The sequence below is a fragment of the Echinococcus granulosus genome, assembly GCF_000524195.1.
Source record: "Echinococcus granulosus chromosome Unknown EG_S00002, whole genome shotgun sequence".
Lineage (NCBI taxonomy): Eukaryota > Metazoa > Platyhelminthes > Cestoda > Cyclophyllidea > Taeniidae > Echinococcus > Echinococcus granulosus.
The window spans coordinates 1,602,711-1,618,621 of record NW_020170382.1 but is presented as its reverse complement, the minus strand read 5'-3'; the positions used below and the strand labels follow the sequence as shown (position 1 = coordinate 1,618,621).

General features: G+C 43.3%; 1 protein-coding gene across 1 annotated transcript; it reads left to right on the top strand. All coding sequences in view use genetic code 11, as the record gives it.

Annotated features, from left to right (window-relative positions):
* Nucleotides 1–3,912: 3,912 nt before the first annotated feature.
* EGR_00537 (NTF2-related export protein) lies at nt 3,913–12,889 on the top strand (the record flags this gene model as incomplete). Its single annotated transcript, XM_024489786.1, has 6 exons — nt 3,913–4,078; nt 9,627–10,647; nt 10,692–10,920; nt 11,174–11,433; nt 11,754–12,058; nt 12,732–12,889. The coding sequence occupies 6 exons, from the start codon at nt 3,913–3,915 to the stop codon at nt 12,887–12,889; spliced, it is 2,139 nt and encodes a 712-aa protein (XP_024355783.1).
* Between the last annotated feature and the right edge of the window lie 3,022 nt (nt 12,890–15,911).

Genomic DNA, 15,911 nt, shown 5'->3' with positions numbered 1-15,911 from the left:
GAGGAGGACTAAGATGGCAGGTTTGTTCTCCTCGCCGTGTTTCATAAGGCAGGGCGCTGTGTAAGTGCGCAGTTGGCAAGTTTGGGTCCCGCGTGAAAGGAGCGATTGATTGTAATGGCAATTGCATTCACGACCAAACCATTTTTAATATATTTCATCTTTGAATTAGCACGAAATTATTTAAATACCTTAATAGTGTTACGTACAGTAGTAGGTACTGAACTGATCTTTTACCACTCATGCTATTAAGCGTGGACTTCGCGGATCAGTCCAGTGCAGACACCGTTAAACAATGCAACGGACAACAGTGATATTGCCTGTTCGAAACAGGGTGCCGTGACAGGGTAGCCTGAGAACAAAAAGAAGGTACGTAACTCGTGGACATTCAATAGGTTCTATTGAGTGCTGCAAGCGCGGCGCTGTACGGTGATAAGACAATTAGTCACCTAGTAGTGAAATACCTGATAACTGCTATCATCTCTAGCACAACCACACTACTACCCAACCACGGCTCCAACCATTATGATTCCCAACTCAAGCTGCAGTCCTCATTCCTCCTACATGTGGAATGTCTGCCTCATCCTAAACAAATGGACTGGACCACGTGTAAACTGTTGCATGTCGCAACCGCATGCAGAACAAACCTCCTCCCCCCTCTAGTGGCAACGTCAAATAGGCTACAGTCATTCATGAGTATTTAATAATTTGAAATGTTGGTGCCCTGAAATACTTCAGCCATGCTGGCAAATCTCTCTGCGTGGAAGTCTTCGTGGCACTAGATGAATGCAGGAATGAGTGTACCCATGAGTGTAGCAGTGAAGCATTTAAAAAGACAAATCCCCTTCTCATATCAAGCAAAGTAATCTTCTTCATCTTCTGTTAACTTGACTTACTCAAACGTGCTCATTAACGATTTAAAGTGGAATAAAATGATTGCGTAAAGCTTTTGAAGTAGTTAGGCCTGATCTACAAAGTCTAGGCATGCCTAAACGGAGTGCCTAATCATGGAGCCTTTTGGAGTTGGTAAATTCTGCCTTAAAGAGTAATGTTAAAGAGCAGAAAATTTTCCCTCTTTGCAAAGGGATACTTTTTGTTACTTCTGCTGAGTATTCTTCGTATTTTCCTAGCATTTCAACCCATTCAAGTGGCCTATTTAGTGAATGCTGAAGGATAGAAAGCCCCAAATTGCGCGGCTCCCCACATGTACAGCAAAAGCTAAAATAAATGACATATGGTTTATGTGTTATAACTTTCCGCACACTAAAGGAAGTCATTATAACGCTAACCCTGCTTTGATGCTCCACACAAGTAGGGCATTTCACTAATTCCGTGTGTTCTTCACTTAATAATAGGGAAAAATAGCTGCATTCCAGCTGCAATGCCGTAAAAGGAGTCTGCGCACTCCCAGGACAACTGAATCATCGTGTCTCTAGTGGACTAATTAATCTACTATGTGCATTCAGTAGGGAAATCTCGCACTTCGTCCTTCGGCTTTACCCACATTTACTGAGCGTTGCCTCGTCCAATATGCCTTCCCCATCAAGCAATTCGAAGGCACAGTGGTAATAATTCCCTGTGCACCAAGCTATTTCATTAGAAATTTTTCTGGAAGGAGACGGTTCAGTGGTTTATTCGATGCATTGCTAATACTATTTTTTCCTTCAGGTCACATTATCCTCCATTCTCTTGTACGACCCAAAAAAAAAAGATTTTTTCGCCTTTACTGCTAAAGCAAGTAATAATTCCAACAACTTTTACGAATGAGTGGTAGCTATGGAATTTAATCGCTTCACTGAGTAGGCATTCGCTAAGATTGTCGCTTTTCTACTTTCTTACTGAGTCTAGGGCTTGATCAGGTCCTACTCCCCTCCAACTTGTTTATGCCCCTGTGGTACTTAACAGATTTTCCGCTCCTACTTCACGCAAAATTGACATAATTTTAGGCGGATCTTATCACCACTGCTAAAGCACCTGTAACTTAATGCATTTTAACCAAGTAATAAAAATTTAAATAAGGAGGCAGAGAGTAAGTCTACGCGAAATTGGTACATGTCAAAGACACTAAAGGAACTATTAATTTCTCTCCTCCCAAGAAACTCAACTCAAGCTTTCGATGTAAGGCTTGTTGTGTGCAAAAAATTTTAAGACTTATTTTATTTTTCTCTGTTCCCTTTTGTGCATTAATTGCGTAAAACTTGGAGTATCTTCTCAACTAACTTTTCTCTCGAGACCGTGAAGTTTTTTTCCGTAGCTCAGTATTTTAGGCAAATTGTGCCTTGAATACCTCCACAAAACACAATAAAGGCAAAATGTTTGCTCCCATTTGTTTTCCGAAAATCGTGAACCTGCTTGAGATCACTTTTCTTGGCAATTCTGTGCAACTCACAGCCGATGCTTCTTCCAGACTTTAAGAAATTACTTCTAACAATCCAAGGCGAGAATTTTTTCATTTTGTAATGCGAATTTCTTCCATTTGATCAATGTAGCGTTTCCGTAAAAATAACATTAAAACAAGTAAAAATAACGCTTTGGTTGACAAATCGATGTAAAGACCTCAGCATTAAAGTAGCAAAAGGGTCATCTAAAGGGCCACTGTCTTGATAAGGTTTCACGCTTGCCTTTAAAATTTCAAGTCAACAAGTCCTCAGTATTTCCTGGTTAGTTTACGCCAAATAATTGCCTTACTTCAACAAACCACTCTTGTGGCTTATCGGGGAATGCAATGCCTGAAATCGCTCTGTAAGTGCTTTACACATTTCGACATTTTCTCCCAGCCCATAGGTGACATCCCTAGCAGAGTCAAGAAATCCCAATTCTGCTTTTAAAAGCAAAAGGTCCGACTGCATATTTGAGAATCACTGTGATTGACGGCTTAGGCGATTAATATGGGCCACCCGTTCAAAAACCTCGTTAGACTTCGAATTTTCACCTGTGAGAGTGAAATAGGAGGTGACTCCTTCTTTAGAATTATCTAGAAATGTTATATCACCTCGTCCTGTTTTGCCGACAAAAAATGTTCAATGCAGTAGTAATTTTTTGAGGCCAAACGAAAGCAAATGCGTCTCAGAGAGCAATAAAGTTCTCCAGTAATTAATTTTACTGTTTTTAATAACACCTCAGCAATTTCCTTTATTTTTGGTTAATAATTACCTCGTCAAATGCTAATGGCAGTGAAACCACTCCCATGCTATGAATTCAAGGTGTGGCAAAGGCAACTAGGAAATTGCTAAGCCACCAACACCTTTTCTACCCCTCCGCTCTCCTCTTAGACAGCGCCGAATTTGCATGCTACGGGAGTCTCTGTGGAGGCGGAGGTGCTTTCCTGGCTCTTAACTTTCCCACCTATTATAGAGGCAAAACAGGCATGAATGAAGTCTGTTTCAGCTCTCTAAAGGTGTTTGGGGCTGCACCGTCCAGACCAGGGGCGTAACCCCTCCCACGAGAATCAACATTTTTAAGGCAGATAGGGAGTGCTATCAGGTTGCCTTTATCGAAGCTGGTAAAATGAAGACGGAAATGACGGTGATAGTTAAAGCTTGCAAAAAAATTGGCTTGCTTTTAATATTTTATTAACCGTAAGTGGATTGTACTAAAGTTGAACGGAAATGCCAATTTATGCACGATCTCCAATGCACTGCAAAATTCTCGCATCACGTAGGAGACAAGAAAATGGTACAAATTCCTTTCAAAGACCTACCAATGCATAAAAAGCCTGCAATCATAGAAAAACGTACCTCTTTCGACCTTCCAGAAGTTTTCACTTTCATGCCCAATGCCAGAGCATTCTGGGGTGCTGCGCTCCTGCTCTGCCGTCCCTCCATTTTGACGAAGATTATGTATGGCGCAGATGCACTTTATTTGCGTTAGTACTCACTGCAAGGCCAAGGTCAAACAATGCTACAAATACGTTGGATGCGGGGGCCAGGTCGTGCCACCACCACTCTCCACTGGCCAACCAGTTGGTTGCCACGTTCGCACTTGCCGTACCGTCAAGCCTGCTCATCGAAGTCCCTGCCCATTGACTACTCCAGTTGGCGCTTGACAGAGGGGAATTTCAAGCTCACACTCATGAATCTCGGTTAGCAAGACTTTAACTAGGTACGAAAGAATATCTGGTGAGTTCCTTTTATTATGTGGTTGATATGTCCGCTACCAGCGCCGTACATGCGGGATACGAAGATTGTCTTCTCTAGGCGCGGTGTCACATATATGTGACATCATTTCAGTTTATAGTAACTGGCTACCCTCAAATCGTATCGCAGATAGATTAGCCAAATGGAAAACGAAATGGACGTAGGATATCCTTGGTCCAGAGATAAACACTTTTTTATATATTTTGAGCCGTGAGCGATTTGGCACGACTGTGAATGGCAATGGGTATCGTATTGGGACAATAAAAGTGTCGGGATGTGGGGGTGGAGTGTTCTCTGAGACCTTAATGGAGAAAGTAATAAGTGTGAAATAACCGGCATCGTTAGGCTAAACTTTATTCTTAAAGTTCACCTCGACTTTCTCTCGCGTACTTATGATATGAAAGTTCATAAACACCGTCATTTCGGTTGCCCCCTTTGATCCGGGAAGATATATATATATATATTTTATCAGGGAGAATTAGTGTTATTTTCTACCTTTATTTGTCTTATGAAATCAGTGGAAGCATCATTTACGAATAAATAGATACTGAACATCCTATATGTTAGCAAGTGATTCAGGAAAGTGGGACTTGCTCCAAACGGTACCGACGGGTCATGCACAGCACAAATACTTATACACAAGCTAAAAAAACTAATATTGATTTTAGCCCTTTGTTACATGCCAACTCTTCGTCGCCATCGTAAAATTTTCTCTCTTTCCGTCATATGTGGAAGACTCCCTTTGGTGCAATCTCGTGGTATGACTTTGTCTCCATGGTTCTTCGTTTTCACGCATAGATGAACTGCCATGTCAATGACACACTCGAGCCATAAATAGTATTTTTGAAATATCAGAGAAAAAGTTTTTGAATCCAAAACCAAAATTTTATTTATAATGACTTAGTATAAAAGAGACTGATTCAAAATGAGGAAATTGACTGATTCTGTTAAAGGATTAAGGAAAGGGGAAAAATTTACTTCGTCTTAAGACAAACTGAATAAATTTAAAAATAACCAAGTAGTGATGCATTTGGATGATGACATAAAACGCATGCTCTGGGGAATATACCGCTATTCATTTAAGACTAGTAACTGATAGTAATCAAATGCGATTCAACAGGCAGCTTTTGACTGAATTTGAGCTTGTTTTAGCAACCTCCATGGCGTGACTGCTTGGATTAGAGCAACGCACATTCCTCAGCGTTGTGCACTCTCTCTCTCATCGCGTGGTACTTCTGTGGGTTTAGCCCTGACCACAGCAGAAGCAGATACGGCGACTTCCAACTTGTCCTCATCTAGCAACCGAATCACCGTGGTATACCAACCTGCTGCAATGCCATTTTTGCAGATACAAAGTCCCCAAACCTTCATTCACCATGCTGATTATATAACACTTTATGCATCCCATCCTTTCTCTAAAAATACGCGCAGGGATCTCTACTTATGCTTCGGAAGGGATTTTGCCTAGTTTTTCCTTTTGTCAGTGTCATTATGCATTGTGAGGACATATGAAGCGGACAGAAAACCTTATTAGAAAAGGCCATCTGGTAAGTAGGCTTTGAGCTGTTGTCGGGATAATAAAAAGGGGCACGCAACCATATGGTGCTTTCCTACTGCGCCTAATCGTGGGGGCTTGGGGCTCAGTTTTGCCCGGTCCTGTTCATGATTCACATCTGAGTCGGCGTGCTATGTGGAGGCTTGGTTTGACTTTTTGGCTAATGTGAGGGCAACATTATTCCAAAAGGCTGTCGCGGTGACTGCCCAAGAGGAAGATGAATAAGATCCTCTGCCTGTTGGCACATCGATGATTGGTTTTGCACACGTGCCAACCAATCATTGACCACCGCCCACTCAAACGTTTCGGTCAAGAGAGCGAGGGTGGGCGCGATTGATAGAAAGGCACAAACGATGGCATAGTAGGCACTTGTTTTTCATTTTAGCATTCATTTTTAATTTGCCAGTAGTCCTTGCGGATCATCTGTTGGTATGTTGGATTAGATGGAGTGACATTTCGGCTCTAACTATTCCTTTTCCATGCTAAGAATGCCTTGTAACCTACAGAATATCAGCCTTTCTATTCTCCGGAAGGTTCCATCTTCACGGTTATTTCCCTAATGTTTCAAGATGTCGCGTCCCATCCCCCGCCCTCCTGGTGTACTTTAATCGCGTTAATAATCACTATAAGGGCAAGGTCAACCAATTACTATATTCTCGAGACCAAAATCACTCGGTGGCTTCCACAGTTTCCAATTTGAACCCGTCGGCAGGTAGACATCGTTACCTAGGTCTTGCATGTTGGTTACTCTGGCTGGGAACTCGACAGACTCCAGCCTCACTCACTCAAGTACCAGCTTATAACGCTATCACCCCTTACGTCCCCCTTGTTGCCTTTCTTCTAGGACCCAACTACTGAGTCTCAAGAGGTCCAAATGGAAAAAGAGGTGGAGTGAATGCTTCAAGTGTAGGCATCGAAGATGTAAACTGAGCATTTGGTTTCAGAGGCCAAGCATTATCTTAGGCAGTTTAAAAAAGTATCTTGGTTCAAATCAAGCCCCAACCTTTAATTTGCGAATATAAAAAGGGGATGGTGTTGAGGAAAGTGTTCTTTTACTATTATCAGATTTACACATCTTGGGCTAGTCTGGTCTCCGTTAGTCAAGATAATGGGAAACAGCGGTACTGTGTGCGTGGAATAGGAGTTTTGAGCAAAAACAAAGAAGTCAAACCCGCAGATGCCCGCACCTACGGGGGTATTCAAATATTTCAAAGACTACCGTCAAGAGACCACGTTCAGACGCCGCGTGGGACGTCTACCGCCCTATGGACACCTGAGCCAGGCCTGGTCCATGCTATTGCAAGCCGGGATTTCTGCGGAAACGATGAATCCAGTGCAGTCATTCACAAGCAATTGTAATTTTGAAAAGTCAGTGCACACAGAGTCTCAAGACAGCAACGTGGTTTCAGGAGAGTTAAGGCATGCTAAGGTGCTCCAGATACTGCTTAAATGTTGCTGTGTAACGAAGTATGGGATCCTGCACTCGGTGCACTGAAAAATTTAAAATTTAGCTAAAGATTTGGAGATAAGAAGTCTCATCCTACGATTTTCTCACCAAAAAAGATAGTCACACTTTTTATTGTTTCCCAAATTCATTCTCTATTGTTGCATTTTCTGTTCGACTATCCAAGCAAAAGAAACTGGTTCGTCAATTCCTTTTCTACCGGCAAAGCCGTGGTCACCTAGGTGGGCCTAATTTTCGCACAGTAAATTAAGGCATGATGCGAAATCGGTCCCCCTGTTGACACACAGGAAGTGTCAACTTGTGGCACTTGACTGAAATTCCCCACTTTTAGGCTGCTTATACCCTACAGAATGCTTATTTATTAAGTGGTTATGCTGGATTGTAAAGAAGAGCCAGTTAAACTTGTTAAAATTTAAATTGGTTAGCCTTTTTCGTTTTTTATACTGTTTTGCTGGAGCAGATTCTCTCCCATCCACTCATCTATGTTATGTGACATTTGACCATGCTTTTCTCGACTACTAGGTCCTCTGATCCGGTGATAGATTCAAAAGGGCCACGTACAATTTTCCTACTAGTAGACAAAAAACTTGGGAGCTAGGAGTCTTCTCCCATTGTCTTGTTCACCACAACTTGTCCTCAAAAGTGAAGAGATCTGAAATTTGGGAAAATAGATGGAAGATGAATGGGATTTGCTCGTGTCTCGTAAGTAAAGGACTCTTTTGCACTGGGAACTAGTCCTCTAAGGATGTAGAAAATTTGTTTTATTCTCATAGCTAGGTTAAATTCATCGTAAGTTGCCCAGATCAACATTAGCATAACTTCCCACAAGAAGGACGTTTTTGGAAAAACGGGTTCTTCAAAAAATGCCATGATTTAATGAGTTTTCAGTTTTGATAAATGTTACAATAAAATAAGGTTTCGTACACACTTAATGAGTCAAAAATAGAAGACTAATAAGAAGAGTATTTATGCCTCTTCAAAGGCATCCATTAGAGTTGTACTTCCATACTTGAATTGTTTAACTCACAGCTTTGGCAAAGGGGCCGCTGAGGGGGTTCCGCCATTGTTCCTTTGCCGTGTGGTCTAGCCTTCAGGCCATGTCAGTAGACCTCTATACCTTCCGTTTGTCGACAATACATATTCTGCCCGAGTATTATCTTCCTCCACCTTCTGGAAAGATGAGGCGTGCTACGGTACACCTGACAAAATAACACTTAGGCACATTCCCAAAACTAAATGCAATCAAATGGGCACATCTGCATTGCCAAATCGCCATAGTCCCTTACAGTTTTAGCTTCGATTCTTTAGGCCACTCAATCATCCCCACAGGGGAATTTGTTCAGAAGCAGTGTATCGGGCAACGCCAGGTGCCATGCAGCTCAAATGTCGCAATGAAGAAACTATACTTCGTGGGTTGGACGAAGCATTCTTTCATAAGTTTAAAGTTGTGTCATAAATGCGCGTGCTTTTTGATGGAAGAATTTCCTAATCACAAAACTAGGTCGGCATCAACATTCAACATTCTGGCTTCTCATGATATGATAATTTCTTCAAACTAGTGTTGCTGAAGGCTGCTCGCCACCGCTGTAATGATCGAAGACACACATAACGGTGAGAAACATGGACAAGAACATTGGTAAACGATTTGATTATAATACAAAAAGTAAAACATCTGCTTTTGTACCCAAAGGACCTTATAAGTCGACTACATAGTAAATTTCTTGTTTAGTCTGTTGAGTCTCGCTAGCCTTGAGAATTTCCTGAAGCAAAATTTGATGTGTATTTAGATAGGCAGAGAATAGAAGCCGCAGCAAGTGCCAAAAATTTTCAATACGTAGAAAGTAAAACTAAAAAGCTTTTTACAGCTAAGGTAGGATGCTAAATTCTTTTCTTTGGATTATCTAGGCAGTACAAAGAGTCAGTAGAATTACAAAACGTGCTTCTCAAAAACAACCGGCAAAATAGCAGGTATATCGAGTAAAATCAAGATTTGTAACCTTATTAAGGTACGCCATTATGAGTTGAGGGATTTGGTTTTACATTCCTTCCAACATATTTTCAATAATTGCAGCGTTTTACAACGAAAATAATTTTTGTATTTAATTTGCAAATATTCCAACGTCCTACTTAAGATCTTTGTGAGGCTACCAACAAATAAAATATTTCATAAATTTCCTACGGCTCGCAATTTACTTGAGTCAGTTTTATTTAACAAGAAGTATTCTGCCATCTGATAGCTTACCGGCAACTAAATAAAAGGTTAGATGCGCAGGGTTTTCTAAGTACCTTTGAAGTCTATTTTGTAACTACTTAAAAAATAATTTTGCCTGAGCAATTTTGTTTCAATTACTCGCAGGTGGCGACCGTGTCAAAGTGCAGTACGTCTCAAGTTTGCAGTAGGTTGATCCACAGATGCCTGTGTTTCTTCTAATTTATTACATCTCTTTGTTTTTATTGTCTGTGGATGCCCAAGTGCAACAGCAGTTGCCCCCCGACCAACCTACTCAGCAAAATTTACATCACGTTCAGGTGCCACGACCCCCTGATTCTCAAAACACCCAATCCGATCGTCAGCAAAATATCGCCCCACTTCAGCAGCCCTCACCTCAAAATGTTCAGCAACAACAACAACCCGTTTCCCACCAAAAGCTTAATGAACCAAATGGAAAACAAGTACTTGACCAACCTCAGAACGTTCAGCAACAACCTGGCGCCGTCCCAGTTCAGCAATTGAATGCCGCACCACCGCAGCAGTTCAATGTACCTCCAGGTCAACAGATGCCTGATCAGTCGAACTCTGTTCCGTTGCAGCAGTTTAATGTGCCGGCGCAGCAAATGGCTCAACAGCAGCCACCCGTGGTACAGCAACAACCAGGCACGGCGCCTCAACAACAGCGACTAGATGTGACCCCTCAACAGCAGCAACAGAGTAACGTACCACCTGCTCAACCAGTTCCAGGTCTGAAGCAGACTGGCGTTCCATTACAACAGCCAAGTGTTCAGCAGGTACCTCAGCAGGTTCCTGTGGCACAGCAACACCAGCAACCCTCTGCGCAATCTCCACCAGTTGCAAACCATCAGATCCCTCCTGCCCAATCTCCTCCAGCACCTTCCCACGTGCACAATGAACCGCCCCCCAGGAGCTACGAGCGTCATACTCACGATTCTCTGCCTCCCAAACCCAGACAGATGAAGTTCGAGCCACCGACTATCCTTCACCAGGACTCAGAACTGGACTTCTACTCACGTTTACCCTCCCCTCCGAAATCCGACCCTGATGTTTTCAGAAATGTGGATGCGCTCAGGCCTTTCCTCTCTCTCACTGTCAACGTGACACCAGCGGTGAAGGACTGTTACTTCTACGAGGCAGTGGCGGGATTTGAAGTTGACATTCAGGTGCTTGGCGGAGATGGAATGGACATTGGGCTCGCTGTGTTTGATCCCTCCGGCGCTCCGGTTATTTTACGCGATCCTGCCGGAGAGGCTAGTGTATCGTAAGTATGCCGCTTTTATTTACGTATCTAAAACGCCCATGTAGGATCGCAGTCCTCCCTCAATATCAGGGCAGGGCTTATGCTGTCTGCCTGGACAATCGGAAAGCGAGCTATGGTCGCAAAAAGGTCTACCTCGGCATCGATTTGCGTATCAATTGGGACAATCCCAGCCCGGCTGAGCAGGAGGTAATTAATCAGATGAAAAAAGGCTTGAGGATCGGAGACAATTCTATGGAGATGCGCAGGGTGTTTGATAACTTCGACCGTTTGACGGTAAGTCAAATTTGAAATGATCTGACAACGCATTTACCCACTGATTAAGTTATCCATTATCTTTTAAAGATCCTAGAATTCGGGAATATCCTGTCTTAAGGGCTTCTAAGCTAGTTTTTCATTGGTGGTGTCATTGTTATGGTGCTTTGCTTTTTTCGTAAACCCTGTGTTCAGTCCTTACCTAATGTGCTTAAACTTTCTTCATAATTAACGTCTCCTTAATAAGGTGGACATAGAGTCTTTCTTATTAAAGGACTCACTGGATCGAATCAGCGGGTTGCTGCACCGTACCCAGCGCTTGCAGCAACGCTCGCGTAACAACGCGGCTATGGATCGGGCCATGATGGAGGCGAATAAGGACCGCGTGACCTCATGGTCTACCTTCCAGGTGGTCCTCCTCATCCTTGTGGGCGTCATCCAAACTCGTCTCATCCGCAGTCTATTTGACGAGCAGAGCAGCCTCTACCGCCTCTGGGTGCATAATGGGGGTAGCAGGAGTGGTGGCGGCTCAAGGTTTAACACTCACGTTTCCGGCTTGCGCTGCTAACGCGGACTCACTCTGCACCCCATTGCCACATCACTAACATCGTGTTTTTGGTCTTTCTTGTCTCTCTCCTTGAGAACATGCTGTCTACTTCACTGTTCGTCTGTGTGCCTAATGTTATGTCTTTTTGTGGATGTGATGTCTCTGCAACCAAAATATGACACTTTTCTTCCTCTCGCATTGTCTTGTTCTGGTCTGCTTCCGTTTGTTTGTCAGTGAACTCATAATCGACTGGACCGGTCTGCAACTCAGGGCAATGACTCCTAGGCTCACTTTTTATCCATTGCAGTGACTACAATATGGCAGCAAGTGAGGCTGCGACATCGGGACCACCGGCGAGCGACCTAAGTGATCCAGTCGAGAAGGCAGCCTGGCAGACGGCTAATCAGGCAGCGGAGAAGATCTCCTCCCTCTATTATCGCTCTTTTGACAAACAGGGTCGTCTTGACTTACCCACCTTCTTTGTTGAATCGGTTACTCTCATTTGGAATGGCAACCAAGTTGTGGGTCGGCAGGCTGTAGTCGAGTTTCTGACCACCAAATTGCCCAAGAGCCAGACTACGGTACACACCATCTCCGCCCAACCTGTACAAAGTGAGTGAATGGGTATATAGTTAAGTGGTGAATTTTGGGGTTCTCTAGTAACTCAAGGTTACCAAGACTTCCAAACAATTTGCTTTGGATGAAATTTGAAAAATTTGGAGTTCTTTATGATCGTTGTTTTCTAATTATCATTACCTAGTTAAAGTGAAGGTGGAGGAGGGCAAAGATTCAATGAACAGTTTTTAAGCCATTTTCGCTGCAGCGATGAGAATGTTTCACAATTTACTCGTGGAGCTAACGCTGAAGCTAAAATCGCGTGCGATTTTGTCACAAAAGTATTAAACCATCAAATCGGATAGTTTTTTGACGTTAGCTGTATTAGCAAGTCCTTACCAACAAAACCCACTGGTTTATTGAGTAAATCCTGAGCTGCTTGTTTGGAATGTGATGGAACAGATCCAATCACTAGCATATTCGCTCTTAGTACCAGTACTAAGCCAATACAGTATGGCTCCCTTGTTTGATAATGGGTTATCCTCATCGCTTCCCGATTTTAGCTCAAATGTATCCACTTTTGTGTTGAACGTTTAATGGAGTTTTCTTGACGCGTGTGTCTAGTCCAGTTACCATTTCCGGTTAACGGTGATTACGAACGCCATATAACGGGTCGGTTCTAGCTATCTACATCCTTTAATAAAGTTCCTTATTCTCTCTATCTCCGCAGAAGTACTGAGTGGCGATAACACCGTCGTAATGGTAAACACTCTTGGGTCGATGAAATTTGAAGGGAACCCTGCGAAGATGTTTGCTGAAACCTTCTTTCTCATCAAGGACGGGAATCTCTGGCGCATTCAGTCGGCCACGTTCCGATTCATCGAGTGAAACATCGCACTGTATCATGCACCTTCAACACCACTGCCATGTACAGTTAGCTTTTTCCTTCTCTTCTATGAGCACTCTTCTACACTTTTTATGTTGTGGAAATGGTATCTAGTTCCCTTGTGTGGAAAGCTATTCATTGAGACGGACACGTACTTTCTCGTGCACACGTTGCAGGGTTCCGCCCTCCCCTCCAGTTGACATGCATAAGTGCCCGTGTCTTGATAGGCTCACATGAACTTAAGGTACGACAACCCGCTTGGTGGAAAAGGTGTTGGGGAATAAAAAGGAAATGTGTGCTTCCGTTCATTCATTGGGTCTAGGCATGAGGCAGAATCATCGACGAACGTATCAGAGATCTTTGTTCCACCTAGATGTAGACAGTTATCTCTGAATCATCGTTGAGAGAGGATCGAGAGTGGTGAGTGAGTTGGATCTTTTATGTAGTTTCCTTAGCAGGAAGCGATAAGTGAAATTGTTCTCTAGATTTGGTTAGAGTCGTTGATGGTCTGAATTTTAGCAATCCCGGTCTTTGCAACGAACGATGGGCGCATCGAGTGGCAGCGCTCGCAATCTGATACCGTTTCCAAGAGGTAGGTCTTGTTACTGTGACCTGAACCTGGCTTCCTTGTTTCAGGGTATGCAGAGTTCAGTCGATGCACTTGCCCTACTTACGTAGCCGAAATGCCAGCTGTGGATTTTTAACCAGTGCCATATGATAGGGATGCCTCCCTGCATGTCACTTGTGCTGCATAATTCATTCTGCGAATTACCCAGTGCTCTAACTCACCATAGACGGCCAGGGGCGTCGGATCACTAGTCCCACATTTTTAGGACACATAAAAAATGATTTCAAGGAGAGCAAATTGTACGTTGAAGACGCGGTAGATCTTGACACATTTTGAAATGTACACTGCCAACCAGAGGGTTAACTGTCTTTTCGGCTGTCCACAACTGTCAGGCATGCTGTAGCGTCTTGAAGGCTTGATAAGCCAAAGCAGTAGGGTAGAGGATTCATCGCTAATGTACGCGGGGGCTGGTACGCCATGAGCCAAAAAACGGAAGCAAAAATTGTGGGGATTAAAGAGGTTTCTTATCATAACGTTAATCAAGATAGATATTGAATCACTCCAGCATTTAAAGAGAGTTGTATTTTGCAAATCGTTTTTTTTGTCTCTTGAGCTACGTTGAAAGTATTTTAACGAATGAAAGCAGGTAAGGTGACCTGGCACATTTTTTGCTAGTGTTAGACATATGTGACATATCTAGGACCTCCGCGTCGCACATATGTGAAAGGTCAGATTGAGGGAGGGGGAGAGAATTTGTTAGGGGAGGCAAAACAGTTACATGTCATAACAATAAAAACATAGGGTGCGGTGACCCGTATCCCTCTGAGATCCTCGCAGTGGAAGCGCTAAATATGAGCAAATACCGCCCTTAGGGGTGCAGTGACGAGGGTTAGTTCATTTGCAGCAACTGAACAAAGCCCACAAGCGTACCAGATCGTCGTGCAGATTTCATCCACTTTTCCATCCCATTGTCATTTTATCCTCACCCAGTCGTGTATTCTGATTGTTCTCAATTTCTTGCAAGAGGAAAGGATACTGAATCCTCAGATGTTATTCATCATGCTCCGTTAGCATGCTAATCTTGTAAATTTTTCTTATGGAGGCGTTTTTTTCCCATTCTGTTCTGATCTTGCTCAACCACTGGCCATTTGGCAGAACTTGAGGCTTGGGCATTTGCAAAAGAATTGGGCCGTTCAAGTCGACATTTTGCTCTGAGTTTTCGCAGATTCTGCCACCTGCAACCGATCTCTCCCTTTAATAACATCATACTGTGGTGTCCAGGGAATGGAAAAGTCCAAGAAAATTTTTGCATTTTGCGATGGACTTGTCTATAGTGCCTCGAAACTTATCAGAAGATGGAATACTAGGGCAAAGTACAGAAGGGCTGGGAATTGGGGCTACTGGCATGGCCCGGAGGCTACGTCGCCGAGCCGAGGTACAATGGCAGAGCCGTAAGTACTAAACAAACGAAGTACTGTGTAGCCCCCTTCCCCTTATGATCACTGTCCCTAAAGCTCCGTGCAACTGTGAGGCTATTCGACTGCCACACCACTTATTCCTTTGGCCAATTTTAATGGACCTGGAGTTTCGTCCTATTTGGAAAATGTATTAGAAGGGGGAATACGCTGGCCATCGTCTATGTCTATCGCTAGTCTACAGAACACTGGCCCAAAAGCAGGGTCATTTAATAAAGAACGGGATTTGAAATAGTTCCGTGGGGATAAAGTTTCACGTCCATTCCGTGTTCTCTTCTTTGACACCTTCATGTGGGTACCGCGAATAGCCTTGTACCACCCTTTTCCAGATAATGCACGGCCAGTGTGGCAACAGTTTGTAGCATTTTGTAGAACATGGGACTGGTGCAGTTGCCGAAGTTGGGCCGCACTTTCGACCCTTATGTTAGAGGTCGGCACGGATTCGCTCATCCGCAGCATATATCCTCTTCTGCCACGTTAATGATTAACATTTAGCAATAGGAACCAGAGTAATTGTACTTTAAGATCGGGACCGTTTTTCTCTGCCACCAATGCAGCGCCCCGAGACTTCTATGAAGGCGAAATACCAGGAAAGGGAGCGGAAGGCCTACTGATATGGTCCAGAGGCCATGCTGCCCAAAAGAAGTACAAAGGCGGAGTTTAATGGGCTAGCGGAACTACAAAGAAGAGTCAAATAAACAATCATGATAAAGACACCGCCCATGCAGCTCCGTGAGGCATGCCAGTCTACGGGAATTAAGAGACCATGACTGAAACTTCATAATAACAGCGCAGAGGTCAAATCTCCACTCTGCCAAAGAAAGATCCAAATTATAATCAAGAAGTAAGTATAACTAAACAACGTATATATTTCTGCATCATAAGAATGGGCTGTCAACACTTCAACGAATATATGTGGAAATTAGGCAATGCCCATTGCCAAATGTGCATATTTATGTCACTTTCTAGGTTGTATGAAAA